This window comes from Grus americana, chromosome 20 (assembly GCF_028858705.1).
Source record: "Grus americana isolate bGruAme1 chromosome 20, bGruAme1.mat, whole genome shotgun sequence".
Classification (NCBI taxonomy): Eukaryota; Metazoa; Chordata; class Aves; order Gruiformes; family Gruidae; genus Grus; species Grus americana.
Window position 1 is genome coordinate 3,526,543 of NC_072871.1, and position 22,635 is coordinate 3,549,177.

The following is a 22,635-nucleotide window of genomic DNA, read 5'->3' on the forward strand; positions in this document are numbered from 1 at the left end:
TTGAGATTTTTATGACTTATTTGGAAGAGGGACTTGTCTTGCCAGCTGTCTTCTCATTCATTGCAGTATTATCCACCCACTATCATTGGACAATACCTTCATTTGAGATTCATAAAAATGCAGACGTTTATGGGCTCTCATATGTCTGAAAATGAATGTTTTGTAAAAGCATTTATTCCATAAAGAAAAACTAAAATAAGTTTTAAAAACAGACTCCAGAAGGTCATTGGTAGCTTTGGCTTTCATATCATGAATTTCTCAGGTAAATATCCATCCCAGCAGATGTCTTTTTTTTTTTTTTTTTTTTTTTTTAGCATATTTGGTTTTTTCCTTCCCTGGTTCTCCTCCTCTCCTTTCTCATGATCAGAAGTAGCAGTATAAACTAGAAGCTGGTCTCGAAAAGGTTTTGAACTGAGTGCGCCCTACAGATGAATAAACACATTACCTTCCGAACCCTGGGATCTCTCTTCCAAAGGAAACAGGAAAAGGGGGAGCTCAGAGTCCCTAGCAAAATACCAGCGTGCAGAAAAAAAGGCCTGTTTAAATTTTTTTAACTTTCCCATCAGAAGACTTTTTTTACAGGGGGAGGAGGAGGAGAGGGGAAGGGTGTGAGGAGAGGGGGGAAGGTGGGTGCTGGGAGAGGGGAGGAAAAATACAGTGAATGCTCCTGTAACCTTTGCTCTGTTGATACTAGACAAGACTGCACTGTTAATGAGTGATTGTTAACAGATGGCTGTTGAGCAACTTAGTCAGAAGCAGAAGATGTTATTTGGTTGTAGTGCTGGGAGGGTTAGGGTGCAGGGGTGAGGTAAGGGGATATTTAGTCTTTTCATGAGGACTGAGCTGTCAGAGATTTATGATTTTTGTTTAGGCTTTTGGAAGTGAAGGCCTGGGGGAAGGATTGCTTTCTATGTGCTGATAGAAGAAAGGTCGTTTGGTGCTGAAGGCTCTAACGATTATTTCTTCAGTTGAGGGGTGTCCCTGCAGCCCTTGGCCTTTTGGAACTGAAAGATGGAAATGTTTGTCTTTAACTTGCCAAACCTCGTGTCCCAAACTGAGAAGGAGCAGACTCTTCCCACCACTTGGAGATGTCCGAAGACTGGTTGAGAGGGCTTTAGGTGTGGATCCACACTTTGTCTGTGAGAGAAATCATTAGTGTATGTTCGCTGCAGTGCACCAAATTGTTATGAAGTGTGTGTGAGGGGGCAAGAATCTGAATGTGTGTGTCCCTCCGTGCATGTCTGTTGCCCTTTTCTGGTGTGGTATATACCTTGTTCTGCACATCCAGCATATCAACGTATGCCATTTCCTTCCTGTTTTTTATGGGGTATGAATTTGAAGGTAGCCTGAACACATCCCATTCACTGTCTGTAGGATTTGGTGCTTGATCGTACCTGGATTATTGCAGCTGCTCAGTGTTGCTCAAACTGTGCAGTACTTAGATTTCACAGTTATTTCTCCTCTGGACCTAATTAGATACAGGGTTCAGAGGTATGAGGTATGAGTGAGGTCAACAAGGATTGCTTCTCAAGACTCTTCTTATTTTCAACCAGTGATGTATGGCTTGAGTGAAGGTAAGAATGAAATGCACGGTATGACTTTTTCCTGATAGGAATTCGCAAAAGGGTTTTGGTCTTTGGTCCAGAAAGGGGAATCCCATTCATACATGCCACTGGCAAAATTGGACCTTTAATAGCAAGTCTTAACATGACCTCTCACAATCATACACTAGATGATTTAATGTCTTTCTCGTACACTAACTTTCTAACATATGTAGGTGAGTATGTGTATATACATATATAGAGATATATTTATACAATTTAAAGTCTAATTTCTTTATTCTGTCATCCTTATTTATTCGTATTTCTTTTTTGGCGGCACATAGGACTATATGACAAATGTTCTTACACCTCCCGTGACCGAGGATGGGTCCTGGGGATTAACACCGTCAGTGACCAGGGGAATAGAGACCCCCGCTATTTCTTCTCTCTGAAGACGGACCGTGCTCGCAAAGTAACCACCATTGCAGCACATCGCAGCTACCTCCCCAACCAGTGGGTGCATCTGGCTGCCACGTATGATGGGCACCTGATGAAACTCTATGTGAATGGTGCCCAGGTGGCCACAAGTGGAGAGCAAGTGGGCAGCATCTTCAGTCTTCTGACATTGAAGTGCAAGGTGCTCATGGTTGGAGGAAATGCCCTGAACCAGAACTATCGGGGTTACGTAGAGCACTTCAGCCTTTGGAGGACAGCCCGGTCTCAGAAGGAGATCTTGTTGGACATGGGCCAGGCAATTCACAGACAAGACACGCCTCTACCTCAGCTAGTTCTTCAAGACAGTTTACTGAATGTGAAAAACACCTGGTCTCCCATGAAGGATGGCAGCAGTCCTCAGAGCAAGTTCAGCTATCACCACGGCTATTTGCTGGATACCAGCCTAGACCCTCCTCTCTGCGGACAGACAGTCTGTGACAACACGGACGTAATTGCCAGCTACAACAAGCTCCCCAGCTTCCGCCGCAACAAAATCGTTCGCTACCGTGTGGTAAATCTCTATGATGACAAACACCAGAACCCCACCGTCAGCCGGCAGCAGATTGAGTTCCAGCATCAGCATTTAAATGAGGCTTTCAGCCGCTACAACATCACCTGGGAGCTGGAAGTGCTGGAGGTGAAGAACTCTTCCCTTCGCCATCGACTCATCCTGGCCAACTGTGATATCAGCAAGATCGGGGACGAGAACTGTGATCCTGAGTGCAACCACACCTTGACTGGGTATGATGGTGGAGACTGCCGACACGTACGCCACACGCTCTTCAACAAGAAGAAGCAGAACGGTGTGTGTGACATGGATTGTAATTATGAGAGATACAACTTCGATGGTGGGGAATGCTGTAACCCAGAGATAACAGAAGTCACCAAGACATGCTTTGACCCATATTCTCCTTACAGGTAGGCAATTTCTTAAACAAGCTTTTTTATGATCATATTAATGAATATTTGTCTAGGTATTGATCAGCCTGTTGGCTGTTGAACACTTGTGTTGTTGTCATTATGGGATTTGGAATTTGTAGGGTTTTTTTTTTTGGTAGTATTTGGCTCATGTTACAGTTATCCAAATGCAGTCTCGGTAATGGTCTCGACAGCATCTTACCATTGAATTGGTATTCTCTATCTGGGCAAAAAAGAAAGTGCTAAAGACCAAAGCAGCCAACTTTGGGAGCCCCATTAGTTGTTGGTATGAGCAGTATGTTGTAGCATTGCACAGTTTATTTTAAGCATGGACTTTTAAGTGGGGATTGGATGTCATAGAAAACTCATAGTCTGTAGGACTTCTTTGAAGGCAGGTAGGTTATTCTATATTCTTAATGCTATAAGTACAGCTTTCTGTAAGCACTGCTGTGGAGGGGCAGCTGAGTCTGTGGGTTATGAGGAGGGAGGTGGCTACCAGGTTCCTGGCAGTGCTGTTGCACACGTTGGGTGGGTAATTGAACTCTTCTGTGCCCCCCCCCCCATATATATATGTGTGTGTGTGTGTATATATATATATGTATATATATATGAAAATGGGGGTAATGCTACCTCGTTGCAAATGGCAGGGCTACTTTCTGTGGGTGGATGTGAGTTTATAAAATCCTGAGATCCTCAGCTAAAGGCTTCTTTGTGACGTAGCGTGAAGAGGGGCATCCTTGAATAACTTACATCAGTTGAGTACCACGTACCTACAATTACTCCAGCTTGTTTTTTGGTCATCTTCAGATAAGAGTTAGTATGTTTAAGCAAAAAAGTGTTCCCAGTGAATGAGTTAGAAATATAAACACACAGAAGATGAAAGTCAAAGCTGAAAATCTGTTGCCTGTATCCCGTGTTGCAGGCTTTTTTAGGGCAATTCATGGAGTCATGGGGGAAAAACATCTAAATGGTCAGAACACCCTGTGTTGTCAACACTAAAATTCAGGTTAAGAAGGAAAGTATGAGCCGTTCTGGAGTTGCTTCCGTTATAGCAATTCCAGCTATATTTGTAACTTCCTTAGTAGAGGGAAGTTTTTAAACAACATTATCAGCTCTACTGGAGCTTTAAATACACATAATTAGGCTGCAAAGAAATGCTTCCTTTCTAGTGTTTTGTTGGTTTTTTTTTAAACTCCAGTGAGGTTGTTTTTTAAAAAACCCTTATAGCTCAGCTTGACTTCAGTCAGTTACCAGTGAACAAAGCTCAAATGAGGAAATACTTTAAATACTAACGATGGAAAATATTGAAAGGAAAAATACCAATCTTTTAATACTGTTCAACTGGAGAGGAACACAACTAAGCAAATATCATCAAAGGCATAATGCAAATTGGATTGTTTTAACACCATAGTTCTGAGAACTCGAGGTGTTAGTTATAACAGCTATGACAATTTTTAGAAAAATACATTATTTTTAATCTGATAGTACCCTTTTATCACTTGTTCTGTGACCAGCATAATACCCATACAAAATGAAACAAGAAAAGCCTTGTAAATTTTAGTTGACAGATTTAAGACTGTGCCTTAATGTTATTTTGACGTACAGAGATGTTTCTATTTCAAATAAAGTCTTTTTTGCTGCACAGATTGTACTTGCACAAGCCCAAGCAAGAAATGTAGTTCCAAAATCTGATGTTACCTTAAGACAGCATGCTTTTCATACGCAGTTGTATGTTCCTTTTGGAGACAACCACCTTGCTGAACTTGTCTGGAGGATTTGCATTTCGTGCCATTGAGCTCACAGATCTTCTACATGTTCATTTTGGCTTGAGAAGCACCTCCTCTTGAGTGACACACTGAAGTCAGTGAGGGAGACCTGAAGGTCCTTTTTCACAGTGTAGAGCCCAAGAAAATCCATAGATCCTCCAAAGATTTTTTTACAACGGTTAGATCTCATTTATTTGTCTTTGCACAGACATCGTAATGCAGCGTTGATCATTTGCAATGAATGAAGAAGGGCAGTAGAAGATACTTCATCTCCCTGGAGCCTTTATTTGGTGGCTGATGTGCTTAGACTGAGCTCATACCCACCGCTATGATGGATGTTTGCACTCAGTGTGGCAAAATACAGCAGTTAGGCCTGTGGACTTGATCATTGAGGTTTGTAAGGCTGAACACTGAGTATTTAGGCTAACAAATACAGGTTTAGGGCAGTGGCTTTGGCAGCGGAGCCTTCATTGACTAAAAGGGTGAAGATTCAGACCCTATGTTTGGCTTTGGTATTGCCCTCAGCATCATCCCCTGAGAGAGATTTCCATGCCAATTAGTGACTCAGTCAAAATCTGTGACTCAGTTGGCACCATCTGGGTCCATTTTGCATCACCAGCCCCTCTTGTCATCACTTTCATTGGCAAAGAGTCCTCAGTCCCCTCTAGTGCAGGCCTTGCACCACATCAATGAAGACATCTCCACAGCCACTGAGAGCTCACATCTAATTCCAGGTATTTCCTCTGACAAAGTTCGGTCTAACAACAGCAGAAGAAAGGGAAAAGAGTCTGGTGAGGCATCAAATAAAAAGGGGGAAAAAGATGAAATGGTACCAGTAAAAAGTTTACTGAGCTTTGTGTTGCAAAGACTCTTCACAGCCTTCCTTGGTACTGGGGGGGGCCTCAGACGCTACTGGGTTTTGTTCCTTGTACACCCTTAGTGTCAGCAGTTGTAGCCAGCTGTTCACCATGCAGAGTTTATTCCTGAAATACTTTTGTCCTCTGGAACCAACCAAAAAGTGCTAATGCTTGATTAATGCTGTTATAAACAGGAACTCTCTTCAGTGCCTCTTCATCCCCAAAAGAAGATGTATCCATTTCCAGTCACTTTCCTTCTTCTGTCTCAGTCCCAGTCCATCACACCTCTGTCCTGGGACAAAGTTGCTATGGGTCTTGTTACAAAAAACTCTCTGGATGCTTCTTGACTAAGTGCAACCAGAGACGTGATATCACTGGAACAATTTCAAGACACCTCTGATCTGCATTACAAGTTTCTTGGACAAAGTGCTGAGCTACTTTGATGGCATCCTTTAGTTGCTGTTGTGGTTCAACCTTGGTGACCTTAGAGCTGATGCCAGCAGCAGAGCTGTTGTGGTTTGGTTTTTTTTTTCCTCTCTCCAACCTCTCTTTCTGGCATCTTTCTAAAAAACATTTTCCTGCAAAGAGCTGATATTCTGTGCCATAGTTAGGTAGCGGGATGTTGGTGCACAGAGATTTAAATACAGTGGCATATCCGTAAAGAAGTTTGCCAGAGAGACAGCACCAATGGATGGGAACTCTGCTCTCAGAGCTGCTCAGCAGAAAGCTGTAAACATTGTGGTACCAACTAGATCATCTGTCCTCTTTTTTAATAGCCTACGGGGAAAAACCAAAAGACTGGTTATCATTAGCCACACAGCAGGCTTTATCCAAGAATATCTGCCTCACTTCTTTTTAATAATTTCATGAGAGTGAGACAAAATGTGTTTAGTCCCAGCAAATATTGTGGAGCTTTTCTTTATTTCTGCAATTCTGGGAAATTAAAACATGCTAAGATCATACACTCTGGCCCAATACAAAAGGAAGGAGCAAGGATAAACACACTTGCCAGAAAGACACATTCCTTGTGTTGTTTGGGATATTGCTGGTTACAAAATAGGGAAGACTTTGAGCTCATGACACCTACCATGGCTCCTTGTCAAGAAACTTGAAACAAACAGCAAGGGATAATAGGAAATCATGCTCTGTGTGTGCCATTTGATGTGGCAAATTCTTGCACCATACTATGGTTAACTGAGCCATTCCTTTTATGTAATATTGGGCTTGCACATCAGGCTTCACCACAGGATCGCATGGACAGATAAGAAAGCATTCCCCTCGATGCCTTCTTAGGAAAATGCTGATGAAATTCCTGAAACAGTAAAAGCTACTGGAGTGTCTTCAGACTCCCTCGATTCATACAATCTACTGAATACTTGCTGGAAATCCCCTCAGAATAACTGACCTGGGGATAGGCTTTCTCAACATCCACATGTGTGCCCTGAAGGCTCCCGCAACCCTTCTGCTCTGCCTGAACAAGGGCCAGGGATGAGCTGTACACGCTCCAGAGTCTATTTGCAGCACCTGCCTGCAGACTAAGGGTGACACCGACCCAACGAGCAGGTGTCCAGTGCCCTGCTGGTCCCAACCTTTTCTGTGGCCTTTTCCAACGCTTGTGTTGTGCAGGTCAGCAAAGCTTAGGGCTGGGGCATATCAGCTTGCTCAAGATTAAGGGCATTGGCACATTCCGGTCATACATAAACTAGGCTCTGAATACACGTTTGAACAATTTGTAGAAATTAGTAGAAATAGTGGTTTTGAACAGCAATGGGTATGGCAGGGCAGGTATGAAGAGCACACAGTGCTATGCCATGTGGATGGCAGCAGTAGCGTTAAAAGCAGGAAATGGCTGACTAATCTGCAGCCTAGGTCAACTTTGTGCAGGTAACTGAGCTGTGGCTGCACTTCAGGGCTCCTCCATGGAGTTTCTGATCAGATCAGGTCAGCCTCTTAACTCTTTTTCCTTCTTTTCCACTGGAAATCTTTTCACAAGGCTTCTTTGCAAAATATGGGCAAATTACTCCAGAGGAGGGAGGCATACTTAATGCCCTTTTCTAGTAGCTAGAAGAGTTGTAAGAAATACTCCTTGATTCCCAATAAAGGATTAATTTCCACCTAATCCTAAACACTAAAAAGAACAGAAGAAATTCATCAAAGCTCTTCAATTCAGGAAGCTTGAGAACTTAATCCCCTGCCTGGAAGAGACCATTGTGCAGCTCTTGACATCAAGGATTCCTGCATTCACACAGGTATCAGACAGACATGTAGCAAATAGCTGAGTTTTTGTCTAGGGATTCGGCGTTAAATGTCCAGTTCTTTAATTACCAGCCCCAGGGCTGTTTAGAAGGTGGAGAGGTAACACTCTCAAGGACAGAGTTACTGTATCTTGGTAGTTGTCACCCAAAAGCCAAGTCCCCACAGGAAATCCTCTGTTCCCTGTGTTTACGCTGTCCTCTATTCCAGATGTCAGGGATGTTAATCAGCTGGGAGGAGTTGCATCTGTTCCCATGCTAGCAACTGACATTTATAAGTCTAGTATTGAATTCTGATATAGACAGGACTTCGGTACTACAGAAACTATTTCTACGTATACAATTGCACACCCTAGAAACAGTAGGAGTTTGCTCGATTTAGCTTGACCCACAGTCATCTTTTCCAACAGTTTTTTTCAAGAAACATTTTTTCCCCAAGACTCATAGGACTCATGGTTTGTTTCATGGCCGTTATCCATTATGTAAAAAGATCACTGTCTGGTCAAACTGCAGGATGCTTGGAATGAAGACAGCCTATAAAATCTATGGAGTAAACTATCAGAGATCATTAAGAATCCTTGTGGGAGACAATAGATTAAAGTATTATTATACTCTCCAGTGCTAATGCAGACCCGTTTGGCTCTGGAACTCCACATTTGCAAGCGCAGAATCTGCAGATTTGGCAAGGACCGAGGTTGCCCCTCGCTGCTCTGCAGCACTGCGTCCTCCAGGCCCAGATGCCCTGTGGGCACAGACGCTCTCCAGCAACCCCTTACCAGCCTCTGTTTAGGCAACCAAGGTGGAGCTCATCCCCTCCCAAGTTCGGAAAAGGAGCAGTGTGTGTAAGCTGTTTTATTCTCTTTGCTGATCAATTCAAATTATACTGTCTTACACAAAGACCCACAGTTTGATCACGTCCAACATGCCTCTTTAAAGTGCTGTGGGGCTTTGCATTAATCACCCTGTTTTCCTCCCATACCCATTTGTGTACAACCTCTCTTTAGCAGTGGGTGTGAGGTGCCCTCTGTGTTTTTAATTAGCGGCAGCTGAAACCTTCTGTAAATTCAGGAGGTTGCACCTTTCACACAGAGAAAGATGCAAAGCACAGGCTATTTCTGTGGCAAGCTTAACCAGGTGCAATACTTGTATTTGCAATTCCTGTCCTATCTTTCAGACTTCTGATAGGAATTTAAGTTCAATTCTGCCAAGCAATAGCTGCCCCTTGGGGAAATACAAAGCAGCCACCTCCACCGTGCTCCATTTACGGCATCCATGAACACAATGCATTTGACTTCGCCTCCCACGTGGATCGCTGGACTTGGGCAAACAGTACTTCAGTTGGTTTGTTTTTTTTTTTTCTAACGATCCCTTCACTATTGCTGCCAGTGGAAATGTACAGAAATCTTTCAGAAGAGATGATGCTGACTTGTGCTATGTCCTGGGGGAGTTTGCTCTGTGTAGCCACACCTCAAACCCTCAGCATTACTGGTGCCTTCACATGGTGGGTTCGCAGGGTTCAGGAGAAGGGGTGAGAAGGATAAGGTGCATTTTCTTTATATAGTCTCAGCTGAAAATGTTGATGTGAGCAGAGGCATGAATACTGGCCTAGCAGCTCTGCCTTTGCCCGATATCTGTGAGCTTAATGCGGGGGGAGAAAGCCAACCCAAAAGTGTGATTACTCAGAAAATAGCAGTTTCTATAAGTAGTTTATATTTTTGGGTAGAAAAATCCCTTTGTGCCACAGAGGACTTGCCTGCAGCCTCAGTAGATGTGATGGAAAGACTGGGAAAAGAGGTGCAAGTTCTGAGTAAAAGAAACAGATAATAGTGTGCCAGTGCTGTGATTTTCAGAGCAGTGATGTTCTTGATGTAGCTGGGAGAGCTGAAGCCTACAAGTAAGGCAGGTTTCAGCAGCAGGGAGGATGTCTTAAGCCAATTACTAGTGTTAGGGAAAAAAGATAATAATAATAATACAAAGAAGGGTTTATGGGCTTGAAAATTTGTCCTTTTTTTTCCCAAAAAAATTAATCAATTGATCTGGTAAAAATAATAATAATAAAGATTTCTGCTAAGAAATCATTGCTTGTGATTTTTTTGGTAGTCTTTCTTTTTTTACTTTGTTGGCCTTTTGGGGGATTTTGGAGGTATGAGGAGTGTCTGTCAGGGGATTTGGGTGTGTATGTTTAAATTCGATATCTGGAACAGAGTGAGGAGAGGATTAACTAAATGGAAAGGTGATGGAAAAGAGGAAGGTCTTGGAAAAGATTGAAGGAGGAAGGATGCAGAGGTAGATCTGTAGGCAACAGCATGAAGCACAGTCTGTGTCTATTGGCCTTTGTTTGAACTTCTTTGGCATCAGATCCTGATGTTTTAAGTCCTTGTCTGCCTCCTCCCTATTCTGTCTTCCTTCCTTCCCTCCTTTTGAAGGCAGGTCATCCCTTCAGTACAGGCTCTCTCCTCTGCCCAGTTTGGGGCTAGGGAAACCCAAGAAGTGGATGTCTCGGTTTATCTTCTCTTAACTGCAGCAGCGAGAATTAATTGTCTCTCAAACACCCCAGGATAAGGACACCGTGGAGCTGTCCCATCACTTTTGGAGCTGTACTATTGCTTTTGCACCTGTCCACCACTAAGATGTGCTTGTGCAGAGTGATTGGCGAGGCCAATTTCAAAGTACGTGTGGTGTCTTTTCCACTAGACACACACTGAAATCATCATACAGTCCTAAAACTTTCTCTGTGTGCATATCTGAGAAGGATGAAGAGTGTGGGTGATCAGGAGAGGCTCCAGAGAGTTGCTGGTAGTAATTTCCTTAGAGCTATCAGGAAATGCAATGATGCAGAGCCTCACAACAAATCTTTTAGGATTACTGAGATACGCTGGAACCACTTCAATATTTGTAACGTGTTCATAAAAGCGATGTTGTAAAAAAGCATGATGCTGATAGCTATAGTCATTTTTCATCCATTAGAGCCAGATTCATTGAGAAGTAAGATGGATATATCCCCACCCCACAACATGGTAGAGCGTTTAGACCAGGAATACAAACCACTACTGTCAAAAGCAATTCTGTGTTTGCTTGATTCCAGCCCTGGCTGAGGCGGAGTTACAGGACCCACACACAGCGGAGGAAGATGACGAGCACTTGCTCTGCTGGCGTCAATCAAATCCTGTCCTTCAATTTTGTTCTGAGTAGATTTGCAATTTTGGAATTTTTCAGGGTAACTCAACTGAAACTACCCAGTTTGCACATAATTTCAGCACTCCAAATTAACATAAATTTGCAAGAAAGTGTTTTCAGGTTCATTAATAATGGCTGGGTGGCTACACCATTGGAGTGCTTGTTCTCAGCTTCCAAAAGGATCAGGGTGAGCTGCACAGAGGAAACTTCTTGGAGTACTTAAATTTTTGGGTATGAAACTCTAATAAACCTCCAAAAAGCCAGGAAATTTGGAGTGAAGGCTGAAACTCCATACCTAGTGCACCCTACTGGGTCTTTGTATTTCAGAACACGTTATGTTTGTTCGCTGAAATATCTCCAGTATGGAGCTCTTTAGGGTGGAGTTTCACCTTTAACTCTACATTTCCTGGCATGTGTGAGTTTGAAGTACACGCTTAACTTTTCCCCAGTGCTGTTTTTCATTTTTAATTTCCTTTTTCTTTTAAAGGAGGGACCCTGCTAGAGGGACTCCTGCTAAAAAGGGACCCCACTGAAACTAAGATTACCATTTTTGGCCTAATTTGGTCTTTCTGAAATTCTTCAGGAGAACTAGGTTCAGCAAATTTTTTTCTACCGTTGTTTTAAAGACTCTTGTGGCCAATCCATCCCGGTGAAAAAGATCGATAAAATCTGCACCCTGCAGACCAATTATTTTAGAAGGTACCCAGATGTTTGAGTAGTATATAACAAACCGTGGAAACACAGAACATCTCATGTAAATTCTAGTTAAAGATCTGGTCATGGCCAGCGATATGTGTGAGCTTTTTGTTGTGAAATGTATTATTTCCGTTAATTCAGTAATTGCAGAAGCAGCCCATGTTTGCTGTTGACACTTGTTGGGTTACATCAGTGATGGTAAAATAGTGGAAACAGCAGTGGTTTGGAATGACAGCAATGGCAATTACCTGCAATGCTTTTAAAAATAATTTTGGCCCTAGACGTTGAAAAGATGTGTCATCACTGTTTTGTGTGAAGGCAGCTTCAGCAGGGTTGAATTACAAGGCTTTGGAGAATAAAATTCTTTCTGCTGCCTCAAAATGCATCTTTTGAGCTACAGTGCCAGTAGATAATATGGAATAAATTTGCTTTTCGTGCTATATCCATGTTGTGTCAATAAATCGAGGACTTCAGTGAGGAGCTGTGGTAGTTGGTTTCCCCAGCACAAGACTCTGTTGGTTTTTCAAATCATTCCCATTAGCTTTGCAAGGAGAATTTATCTTAGTGAAATGTCCCTAGGGAAATTTGAAAAGTGCTGAAGTTATGTGGCGTTGGCTTTGTAAGTGCCTGCAGCCTCAGACCAGGTGTGCTCAAGTGCTGAGAGCCCGAGCCTGGTTTCCAGAGGACTGGAGATTCCTGTATCGTTTCCCCACTGACCCTCATGATGGCTGTGGCATCGTACACATTGCGTGGAAATCCCTGAAACTCAGCAATTCCTGAGGATTTCCAAGAAGTATATGCAAATGAAAATTCCAAGTGAAATCCAGGGAGGATTCCTGCTTCCTGGAGCCAGGTACTTTGTCACCAACTGGCCCCTTTGCGATGCGACTGGTACCCTGCAGCGCTGAGAGGATGAGGAACTCCATGTATCCTCTGCTAAGCTGAATATTTCTCATTCTGACACATAAAAGCCCTTTGACACTTTACCAGGAGACAATATTCCTGTCCTTTCACCCTCTCCAGTATGGCCCCATCAACATCCTTGTGTTGTATTTCCAGCCTTGACTTTGTAATACAGATCACAGCTGGTTGGTTTGAATTTCCCCTGAGTTACCCAGGATGCTGCTGAAAGCACAGGAAGAGCAGAAATGCTTTAATCAGTTAAATCAATCAAACAAAAAAAAGTAGACTAGACCTTAAAATTTACCCCACGACCTTTGATACTCACTGCGGTGACGTCTTTGTCCTAGTTCTTTAAGTGCAAGATTTTATTGGGACTTGGCAGAAGGGTGGAGCGAGGAAGACACGGGAGGGGGGTTTGCTGAGTTAAAAAAAGAAAAAGAAAATGTCAGTGAGAAAATGGAAATACCCTGATGTTTCTCCAGCCTGGTGCTGGAGTCGGCCTCTCTCTCCCTCCGTTGCAGGGAAGGGGCTCCTTTTCCGTTAGCTTGACTATGGCCTTATTTAATCGGTTTGCTCTGACATGGGGCCAAGAAAGGGCTTTGCTGTGTGATGCTGGGTCCTGCGTGCGTTCAGGCATCCACAGCTGTTCCATAGCAAGGGTTGGCTTTTGACTACTGAGGTATTTTTTTATAGCCACAGAGGGCAACTATTAATAGATGAGATTTACCAAAACACAGAGCTACGCAGCGTGGTGTGGAGGGGAAGAGGGAAACCTGTGTGATTTATGCCAGGAAAATTCCATGTCAAAATTATACTGAAAGACACAGTAAAACGAATATGCCAAGAAGGGGATTAAATATGTTACTCGGGCCATGCCAGCATTTCTCCTCCATTAAGGATCTGCCCCATCGCATGAAGTATGTTGCTGAATTATTTCTTCAGCATTAAACAGCACAAATTATACAAAGGATAAAGACAAGACACATAGACGCAAAATACCAGCTTTTCTGAGAGGTGATGAGACTGTGAAAGAAATACCAAAAGGAAGCGGAGGCCTTCCTGACCCTGAAGACATTTCAGTTTGATCAGATGTGGGATTAGGGATAAAATGTGAATAATTCCACATTGTGTGGTAGGAACGAGCCGATCAGGAGTTTGCCTCTTATTGATTCATTTCTAATTTCCGTGATGTGATGTAATGAGACTTGTGCCCTTGTCAGACTTGCAAATTATATTTGTATATCGAAGACGACAGGTTAGGGAGCACTGAGCAGAAAGGAATGAGGGTGTCAATTTAAGCTTCTTTTGCAGTCAGAGCTCAGACATTGATTAAATAACATAAAATCCAGATGATATCAATTAATAGATCCATCAGTGTAATCATCTACACATTTTTGTGCACCTTCCAAAGGCACAAAAGGGAATTATATTCCCAAGACAAGACCCACTGACTCTCAGTAGCCTGTGGGTATCGAAATCCCCTGTACACTTTGAAAAGCTTTGCCTTAAGTTGTTTTGTGTTTGCTTGGTTTATTCATTTGTTTCGTTTAATTAAAAATGAGACTGGGAGAGATTAACTGGTGAAAAATTCTGAGAAAGAAATATGATACACTCATTTAGAGAACATGGGTAGATGTCAAGAAGGCCAGAGCTTAGTTTGCTGCACGTGAGCGTCAGAGAATATAGAAACGTTTCCAAACTGTCTGAACTACTGAAGTCTGCAAAATTAGTTGAGAACAATTACAAACCAGCATTTTTCTGTGATCTCCTGATTTCCATGAGCTTGATGATGCTCTATTCCTGTCTTCGATACCAGCGAGCGCAAATGGAGACAAACACAGGTGTGCCTGAGAAATATTAAGAATTAGGTAAACTTTTATTATTCAGAATACCTGAATATGTTTGGACTTGGCATTTCTGATTAAGGGTTTTTATTTTGCCTTCACGTTTGGCTTGCTTTCTGTCAGGGACTAATTCTGTGAGTTGCTGATTCCTCCCAAAATGTGTAGTCTTAACGTTATCGCATTAAATGCTGAGGATAAGCATTGGCTATTTGCAGTTGCTACTCAGTTAGTTCCTTAGGGAAGCAGTCGTGCCATCTGCTCGCAGCAGGTACAGACACACAGCAGAGGCATGATTTAAAGAATTAAATCTTAAAGTCTTTATAATTACTGGAGAAAAGGTAGGTGCTTCCACTAGGATTCAGAGCACCTAGGTTAGAGGCTGAAAATAGGTCTGTATAATGCGACGCACAGTTTACATCAGGCTTCCCCGTCACACTGCATTCCTTAAGTCATTCAATCTTTTCTATTTTTACATATATAATGTTGTTCCAAATGTTTGTTATGCTTTCTGTCTGAACTAAGTTACATATCCCAAGCTCTTTGAAGTCTGTAGAAAGATTGAACTCCCAAAGACTTGGGTCTTTGCCTTGGATCTCCACGTCCAGAGCACGAGAGAGATCAAGAGCCTTCCTGAGACCAAGGGCAATAGCTAAGAGGAAAGCTTCTACAGAACAGCACGGCACTAGAGCAAGTAGAAGAAATGTTTTGGGTAAGGATTGATGGCAACAGTTCACAGCATTATGAAAATTACTTCCCTTTTGCCTCCAGCTTTTTTACCACTGCTGTGTCAGTGCCAAAAACCAGAACTCACTCACTAATTCTTCCAGAATTGATCGGTCATGATAAACTTCCAAACACAGAGTAAAATGCTTCCGTCAGACACATCAGAGTGTTTCTCCCAGTTTGCCTGAAGAAATCCATGCTGTTTGATTCCCCCCCTGCACCCAGTTGGATTCAGAAAAGGGCTAGGAGTTCCCGGATTCCTCCTCATACACTCAGAATTCCTCTAATAGTTTTACTTCTGGGGATAGATTTATTCATGTGTTTTTGCTTCAAAATGTCTTATTTTGTCGTAAAAATAAAGGCTTAAACCTTTAGCTATCCTCATCTTGATCAGAAACAAAGTTCTTTTTTTATCCATCTGGGAACAATACCTGAAGCACTTCCAGTTCTTGATCTAGAAAACCATCAGGAGGAGATAGTCCAAAAGGTGGTTCCCGGATGCCTTCTCTTGCCTTCCCCCACCTCAGTAAGGCAGGATGTCAGGTTTTGGAAAGTTCTTGAGATGTTCGTAAGCTGTGGCAGCAGCGGAGTTCTGGAAGTGAGGGAATTCATAACAGCCCCCCTCTGTCCTTGACAGGGAGCTGCAAGACATTCCATGCTAACATTAACATACGTTTTATAAACGCGGGTTTGTATAATTCAGGGTCTATGTGTGGGAAACTGTGGACAAAAAGGACAACCTTCAACTTTTGCTGGACCTTTTGCAAAGCTAGTTTTGTAGGCATGAGGATCTTAAGTCCTGTTGTAGTTGTTAGTGACATGTTACCAATAAATTACTGCAGCAAACCAGAGCGAAAGTCGATGTGTGGTTGAGATATGCACGTCGAGTGACAGAGGGTGCAAATGTTATGGGGAAGTTAGACTGCATGGCCTCCCTACAGTGGTCGAACTCGTGGCAAAAGTCAGTCAAGAAATTTGCCATAAAGGAAAATCAGAGTTTTTCCTCTCTTGTGTTAGTATTTGACAATGGAGAACAGATCTTTGCATTCTCGTAGCCCTTTGCTAGAGGTCTGTATTTGATTCAAGTGGATCCACAAGCTTGTGGTGCCAAAACAGGCAATTTCTGCACTCGTGTCTGAAGGCCAGATATATGGGTATGATTTCCTATAGTTTACTGTTACGTGCTGGATCAGTATTGTACGTTTCATAAGCTGCCAGTCCAATTTTGTAGGGTCTTGGGAAATGTGTCCTCCAGGGAATGCTTACAATCAGCCTTATGTTTTGGACTGATAGTGCCTGTTTTCTGGTACACATGTTAGCAGATCCATATGTGAGGCAACCCAAATGTCCTTCCATCTGACTAATAACCTGGGCATTAGCTGTGTCTGCTGCCCACTGTTTGCTTAAGGGGTAGAGGACCTTTTTCTGCTTGATACAGCCGTCAGTTCAAGAAACATCCACTCTCGGAAGCACACATGTACAATGGTAATTGCTTTACCTTGTATCTATGCAGAAGTTGCAGGTCCTGCATAGGTTTAAAAACCAGAAAGTCTGAAAGTTCTTGAGTGTTTGGAAAAGGCGCATTTACATCTTTCCTCCTGCTCCTTGTCTCTAGCTCAACAGAGGGAAATGAGGGGCAGGATTTTGATGTCAGGGAGTTAATTATGTTAGCAGTGTCTGTTACAGCCATTGCTGCCACGTTTTGTCTCCCAACAGTAGTCGCTTGACAAAGTCGTGATCTACTAAGTCTTTTCTCCTGCTCTTTCTTTTCCTTTCTTTCTGTCTTCCTAGTGAACAAGAATAGAAATTAAAAAAAAAAAAAAGTTGGATTTGGAAAATACACTACCCACAATATCTTCTTTCTGCAACTCTGAACTATTTTCATTGCAGGTGTGTTGGTTTTTCTGCCAGATCACCTGGCAATTTACTGTGGATTCTGGGAACTTCAAAGCTAAATGTTCTTATGTGAAATTTCTGTTTCAGCGGCTGACATTTTCTGTTTCCTTGTAATCTGTTCACTGCTGGGAAAGAACAAGAGTATCCAGCTTTTGTAATTCTCGTAATATTTAGTGGTTCCTTGAAGCTATTTAATTTTCTTTCTTTTTTTCTTAAAAAATGTGTTCAAGACTTCACTGTTAAAGATTAAGACTTACTGGTATAACCCACCAATACACTCTGAAAAAACCAGAACACAGAAAGAACTAAATATGAGTCCTTTGTTGTAACAGGGAGCAAAAAAATCTCATGAACTTTGAAAATGTGAGGCTTTAGTGCCAGGGCACAAGCTTTTCTTGGTTTCCCTGTATTGAAGTCTCCATCACCAGACTATGTTCTTTGTGATCTCACTTTGGTGTCTCCTACCCTTTCCTGCATAAGATGAAATAAGAGGAAATTTCAACCAGCCTCATTTGAATCAGGTTTTCATTTCTTTCTCAGAAAAAAGGAAAATTGGGATTATCCTAACCATAAGCCGTTGATGATCTGCCCACTGCAGCAGGACCAACTTTATGCACAACCCTGCCAGGAGGTTAAGAAATGAGATTTGGGAGTCCTTGAGTTGTAAAAACAAAACCAGAAAAAGAAGCAGCATCTCCAAAGTAAAAGTGATGTTTTGCAAGATGCATATTTGGACTTGTTATTTTGGCCCATCAACTCCAGAAGTATCTGTACTAAACATGCTAGGTCCTTTGTGGTTATATATGATTTTATTTTATTTTTTTGCTGATGTCGGCCTGATTCCAAGTTGCTCTTCGTTCCAATAGCAATGTATATCTCACTTTATGGCACAGAGTTTATGTGCAGGGAGGATTAGTGTCAAAAAGTGAGATGAAAGGAGCAAAGAATTTCATCTTCTTTTTTCATCCTGCATTTTTTACTGTGTGTTAATTAGGGAAGATGCTAAAGGACCAGCCCCTTAAAGTCCCAGCTGCACACCTCAGCAGGGACGGTGCCATGTGTCTCCCTTCTGCAGGAGCTGTGACTAATTGCAATTGAACAGCGAGCACCCCAAGGCCACAGTGCTCCTACTCTGGCCTGTGTTCAGCTTCCTAAAAATCCCAAATATTCCCACGGGAGGTGACCCACCGGAGCCCACCCAGGCAGGGTCCTGACCCATCTTGCCTGCGGCTGCCTACTGCAAGGGCAGACGGCACAGGTCGACGGGGCCTGGGCCAGAGCGTTATCCACGCAGTGGGATAACCCCACGCTTTCCGTGGGCTCTAAAGAGGGGACGCAAAGCGTTTCCCAGTGCTCCAGAAGTGCCAAAACCTGGGTCACGCCAGCCGTGACTCCCCAGGGTGAGACCAGCAAGACGCTTGTTTGGGCAGGCTGTGAAGGTGACCTTGAGCCTGACCCCACAGCCACTGGGATGGAGGTGAGAAAGACAAAGCTGGAGTTGAATATTAGTAGTGGAAATTGTTAGACAACTTTAGTGTAGAGAGTTGCTATGAGCTACTCCTATAATTAAAGAAAATTCAGTGTCAAAGCCTCAAGTTTCCTCTTGATCTCTATCTTCCAGTCTGATTAACAGAGGCTCTACCTAACTCTTGACCTGATTCAAGGGAGTGATGACAGGCTGCATTCCTGGTCTCTGGTGCTTTTCATAAAAAAATCAGGTTTGTTCTGGTGACTGAAATCAAAATGTCCTTTACTTGAACTATTGTGCAGTGTGCTGTGCACGTATCTGTTGGTTGTTCTTGGAAGCTTTGGGATGAGAGGTGGTATGTAAATGCCAAATATTATTAGAACGGTGGCTGCTCGCTCATTGAAAGCAGAGCCCTGGTTCCACAAGAAAATCTGTTTATGAAGTAAATGTGCTATGTTGTCTTCAGAAACGGGGAAGCTGAGGAATTCAGGAAGGACCAGCTTATTGTAGGGAGCTCTGGCTTTCCATCTGCTGAGCACCAGACCTTCAGGACTTTTTTGGAGATTGTAAAATATGAGTGAAGGCTTGTAAAATATGATTAGTGGCCACCAGCAGAAAACCTAAAGGATCAGCAACACAAGCCACCGCTTATTTAAAAGAAAGACTATCCATATTATCACAGAATGTAGGCTCAAGAGATCGAGTTTCTAATCCTTGCTGTCACACGGAAGGATTTTGTTACTTTGAACAAATGATTGCATTTCTCTACCTCAGTTTTCCCATTCAGAAGACAAGGAAAATTATTCCGTTTGCCTATTTCATGGCTTCTTCAGCCATGGTAAAATTTCTTGAGGGGAGGCCCAGCACAAGGGTTCTTGTCCCACTTTAGTATCACTTAAGCCCTTGGACGGGGTTTGGAGCGGTGCAGAGGGCTTGTGTCAGGGCTTTGACCAGAGTGGAATTTCTCTCTTCATGTTTAGGAAGCATTTTGAGGCCCGGAGGGGAAGCACTGTGGAAGTGCCAAGCAGTATAACTGATGGTTAAAATAGCTTAAAATGTATATACCTTCCTATACTGCTTTAAATTCTCGAGTATACGTGAATGAGGTTTGATGCAGCCAAAAGGGGTTTTTGGAAAAGCAGCAAAGGGAATCTGTTTTAACAGAACGGATTCCTGAAAATATCCTTACGCCACTTCTTTCTTTATCGTTTGACTTTTCTCCTTGTTACAGTGGTTCAGCCTGTAGAGTCTGGAAAAACATCAGGGTAACCAGGGCAGAGGGAATATCAGATGGAGATGAGGGATGGATAAGAGACAAATTACAGTACATTTCTCATGGGTCATTTGGCTCTAGTCTTGAAAAGGAGAGAGAAAAAAAATCCCAAAGTAGTAAAAGAAAGAAAGAGAGACAATCAAAACAAATAAACCTGCCAGTGTTGCTGATTTCAAAGGTCTGTGAAATGTGCATATATGCTTCATAATGCTTTGCTATTTTAGAGAGATGTGTCTTGAAATGTTCCATGCTTTAATCCTACTCGCTGTCTCAGAAGTTAATTGTACAGTAAGATCACAATTCTCTTTGCCAAGGCTTTCCCTTTGTTTTCTTTTTTCTTCCTGCAAGTCAGCCAGCCAGCATATCTTTTCCTTGTTCTGTGTAGTTGGTTAGCTTAATTATTTTTTATAGTCGTGCGAGGAAACGGGGGTTTTCAGTTCCTGCTGCACAAGTGAACTCAAACGTTGCTCCTCTCTTGGACATAGACCTTGCAAAGGAAGAAGGCTCGGTGATCACATATTTATGGTCTGTAGCGCTGCAACTCTTTGTAGACCTACGTAAAGGTTATATAAAGGTGGGGCCTCTGGTATAAGAGTGGGTAGTAAAGGCTGGGAGGATAAAGGGAGAGAGGGAACAAATCATTTTGTGTACATTAACAGCCATCCCAAACTTTTGCCCAGAGCTCAGACAGAACATGTTTGACGTTTGAAAATTTTTACATCATCTTTTTCCCCATTCTTTTTCCCTGATCCTCTACTCTTTCTTATCCTGGCCAGAACCAGCAGCAAAAGTGCCGGAAAAAAAATAATCTGTTTTCACTGTATTTCTGAATCTCAGCCCAGGTTTGTGAAGGATTTGGCAAGGATTTACAAACCTTTGAGAGAATCTGTGTGGAGATCTGAGGAAACCCGCCTCCCTCCTTAAAAAAGCAAGTTGCGTTGGCCAGAAATTGGGCAAAAATTGGTCATTTCAACTGAGGTTTCCTTTGAGATTTTGGATTTGAACCTGAAGCTGCACTTTGAGAATCAAATTTTGCTCTGACTAACTCTAGATTTACACTGGAGCAAATACATCACAGTCAGAGCTGATGCTTGTGTGCAGCCCAGTGAGAACAGAAGTTGGCTCAAAGTGCAAGCTCACATGCACCAAACCCAAAGAGGACCTGGAGGTAGGTTTGGAGCAGTCCAGCCATCAGGTTTATTCCAACCTGTTGCTGTGGTTCAGCCAATTAAGCAGATATTGCACTTACAACATCCGAAAGTTATCTGTAGGCAATTGTAGGAAATACAGCTATATCGTTTATTAGAGGTCTTCTATGAGAAAGTCAGGTAGGGCTGAGCCAGAGTGCGCCATTAAGCTGCTATAGAAGATAATACTGATTTTTAGAAATTAGTAACACATAGTTTCCTTTATGTATGGGTTGCTTTTTTTGTCCCTTGAAGTCCTATAGATTTATAGTGCAAAATGTTACAGTAGAAATGTGCTTATTTTTAGGATTGTCCTGCTGGCAAACAAATGGAATGAAAATGATGAATTGACAACTGTAAAAATTCCCGACTTCAGACTAAGGAGTTGTTCTCATTCTCTGTTGCAGGATAAAGAAAACCCAGACCCAAAGGATTCCCATATTTTGCACTGTAAAACTCTTATTTTCTTTCTATAAATTTTTTTAATAACTTTTTATCGGTTGAGTAAAGCCCGAGTCACTAGCTTAAGGGTAGAATTAATTCAGTTAGGAAAAGAGGGCACCCTAGGACCAACAGACACCCAGACTTTTGTAGCCATGTGGGCTTTTATTTTCTAATATATGTTGCTTAGGGTTGGTCTTAACTGCAGGACTGGCCACTGATATAAAAAACCCCCCCTTGTCCAGCTTTAACCAGCTAACGTGAATACATTAGCAATGTCACAGTAATACGGAGTTCAACACAGGCTACCAAACCTACCCAAGAAGTTGGGTTTATATTTGAACAATTATCCTAAGTATCTTTTCTTTTGGATCCTTATAATTTTTATTATTTTTTTTTCCCAAAAACACTTCTCTCTTCTTGTAACGAGAGATGAGATTTGGGGGCTGTTGAGGATATTTTGCTACAGCGGATAAACCAAAATTCTTTAAAAGCTGCCAAGCCTACATGTGCTGACAGTGCTTGCAATTTATGCTTGTGGACATGACCTGGTGACTGCCTGGTTTGGATGCGGTCAGAATTACAGTTACACATTTGGATTTTAGTGTGAACACAGGCAGTGATCTGGATCTAAATTGGGACCTGAAGCCTTTCACTTGTAATATTCTGGCTCCGCTCTCTTTCAGGCTCTGTCCCAATCACTGAAAGATTTATACCTTTATCAATAAATTATCATGACTTTTACTACACTTACACCAGTGTCTTAAATTAACACTAAACTAAATGTAGATGAGGCACGCTTCCTGCTTCACATGATTTATAGCAATCCGTCTGAAATGAGGAGCAAAATTAAATTTGCCAGCAAAGGCAGATCTTTAACATCCCGTCAGACAAAAATTTGATTGCAAGTCCACTGCTAAAGAGGGTTTGTAGGTTGTCTTTTTTTGTTTAGGTTTTTGACAGACCTGTAGCTCTTTAGGCAAAAAAAAAAGAAGAAGAAAGAAATGTTAGAAATGTTTGTAGGTCTGAAATCTCTACTGTGTACTTTATGTCAGGTTGGAGGTGATACGCAGGACGAATGTAGCAATTCCATGGCACTGATAAGCTCTCAGCTTGAGGACTGTGTCCTCTTTTGATGACTTGCCTTTGAGAAAGATATGGAGAGTGCAGATGAGAGCATCAGAAATGACCAGAGGTC

The 22,635-nt window shown here is 42.3% G+C and overlaps 1 protein-coding gene across 2 annotated transcripts in view; it reads left to right on the forward strand.

Annotated features, from left to right (window-relative positions):
• PAPPA (pappalysin 1) overlaps positions 1–22,635 on the forward strand; it is a 180,187-nt gene that overhangs the window by 24,004 nt on the left and 133,548 nt on the right. For both annotated transcript variants that reach the window (XM_054848963.1, XM_054848962.1), the window contains exon 2: positions 1,886–2,954. In XM_054848963.1, coding sequence (XP_054704938.1) covers positions 1,886–2,954 — 1,069 coding nt within the window. The remainder of the gene's footprint in view (positions 1–1,885; positions 2,955–22,635) is intronic.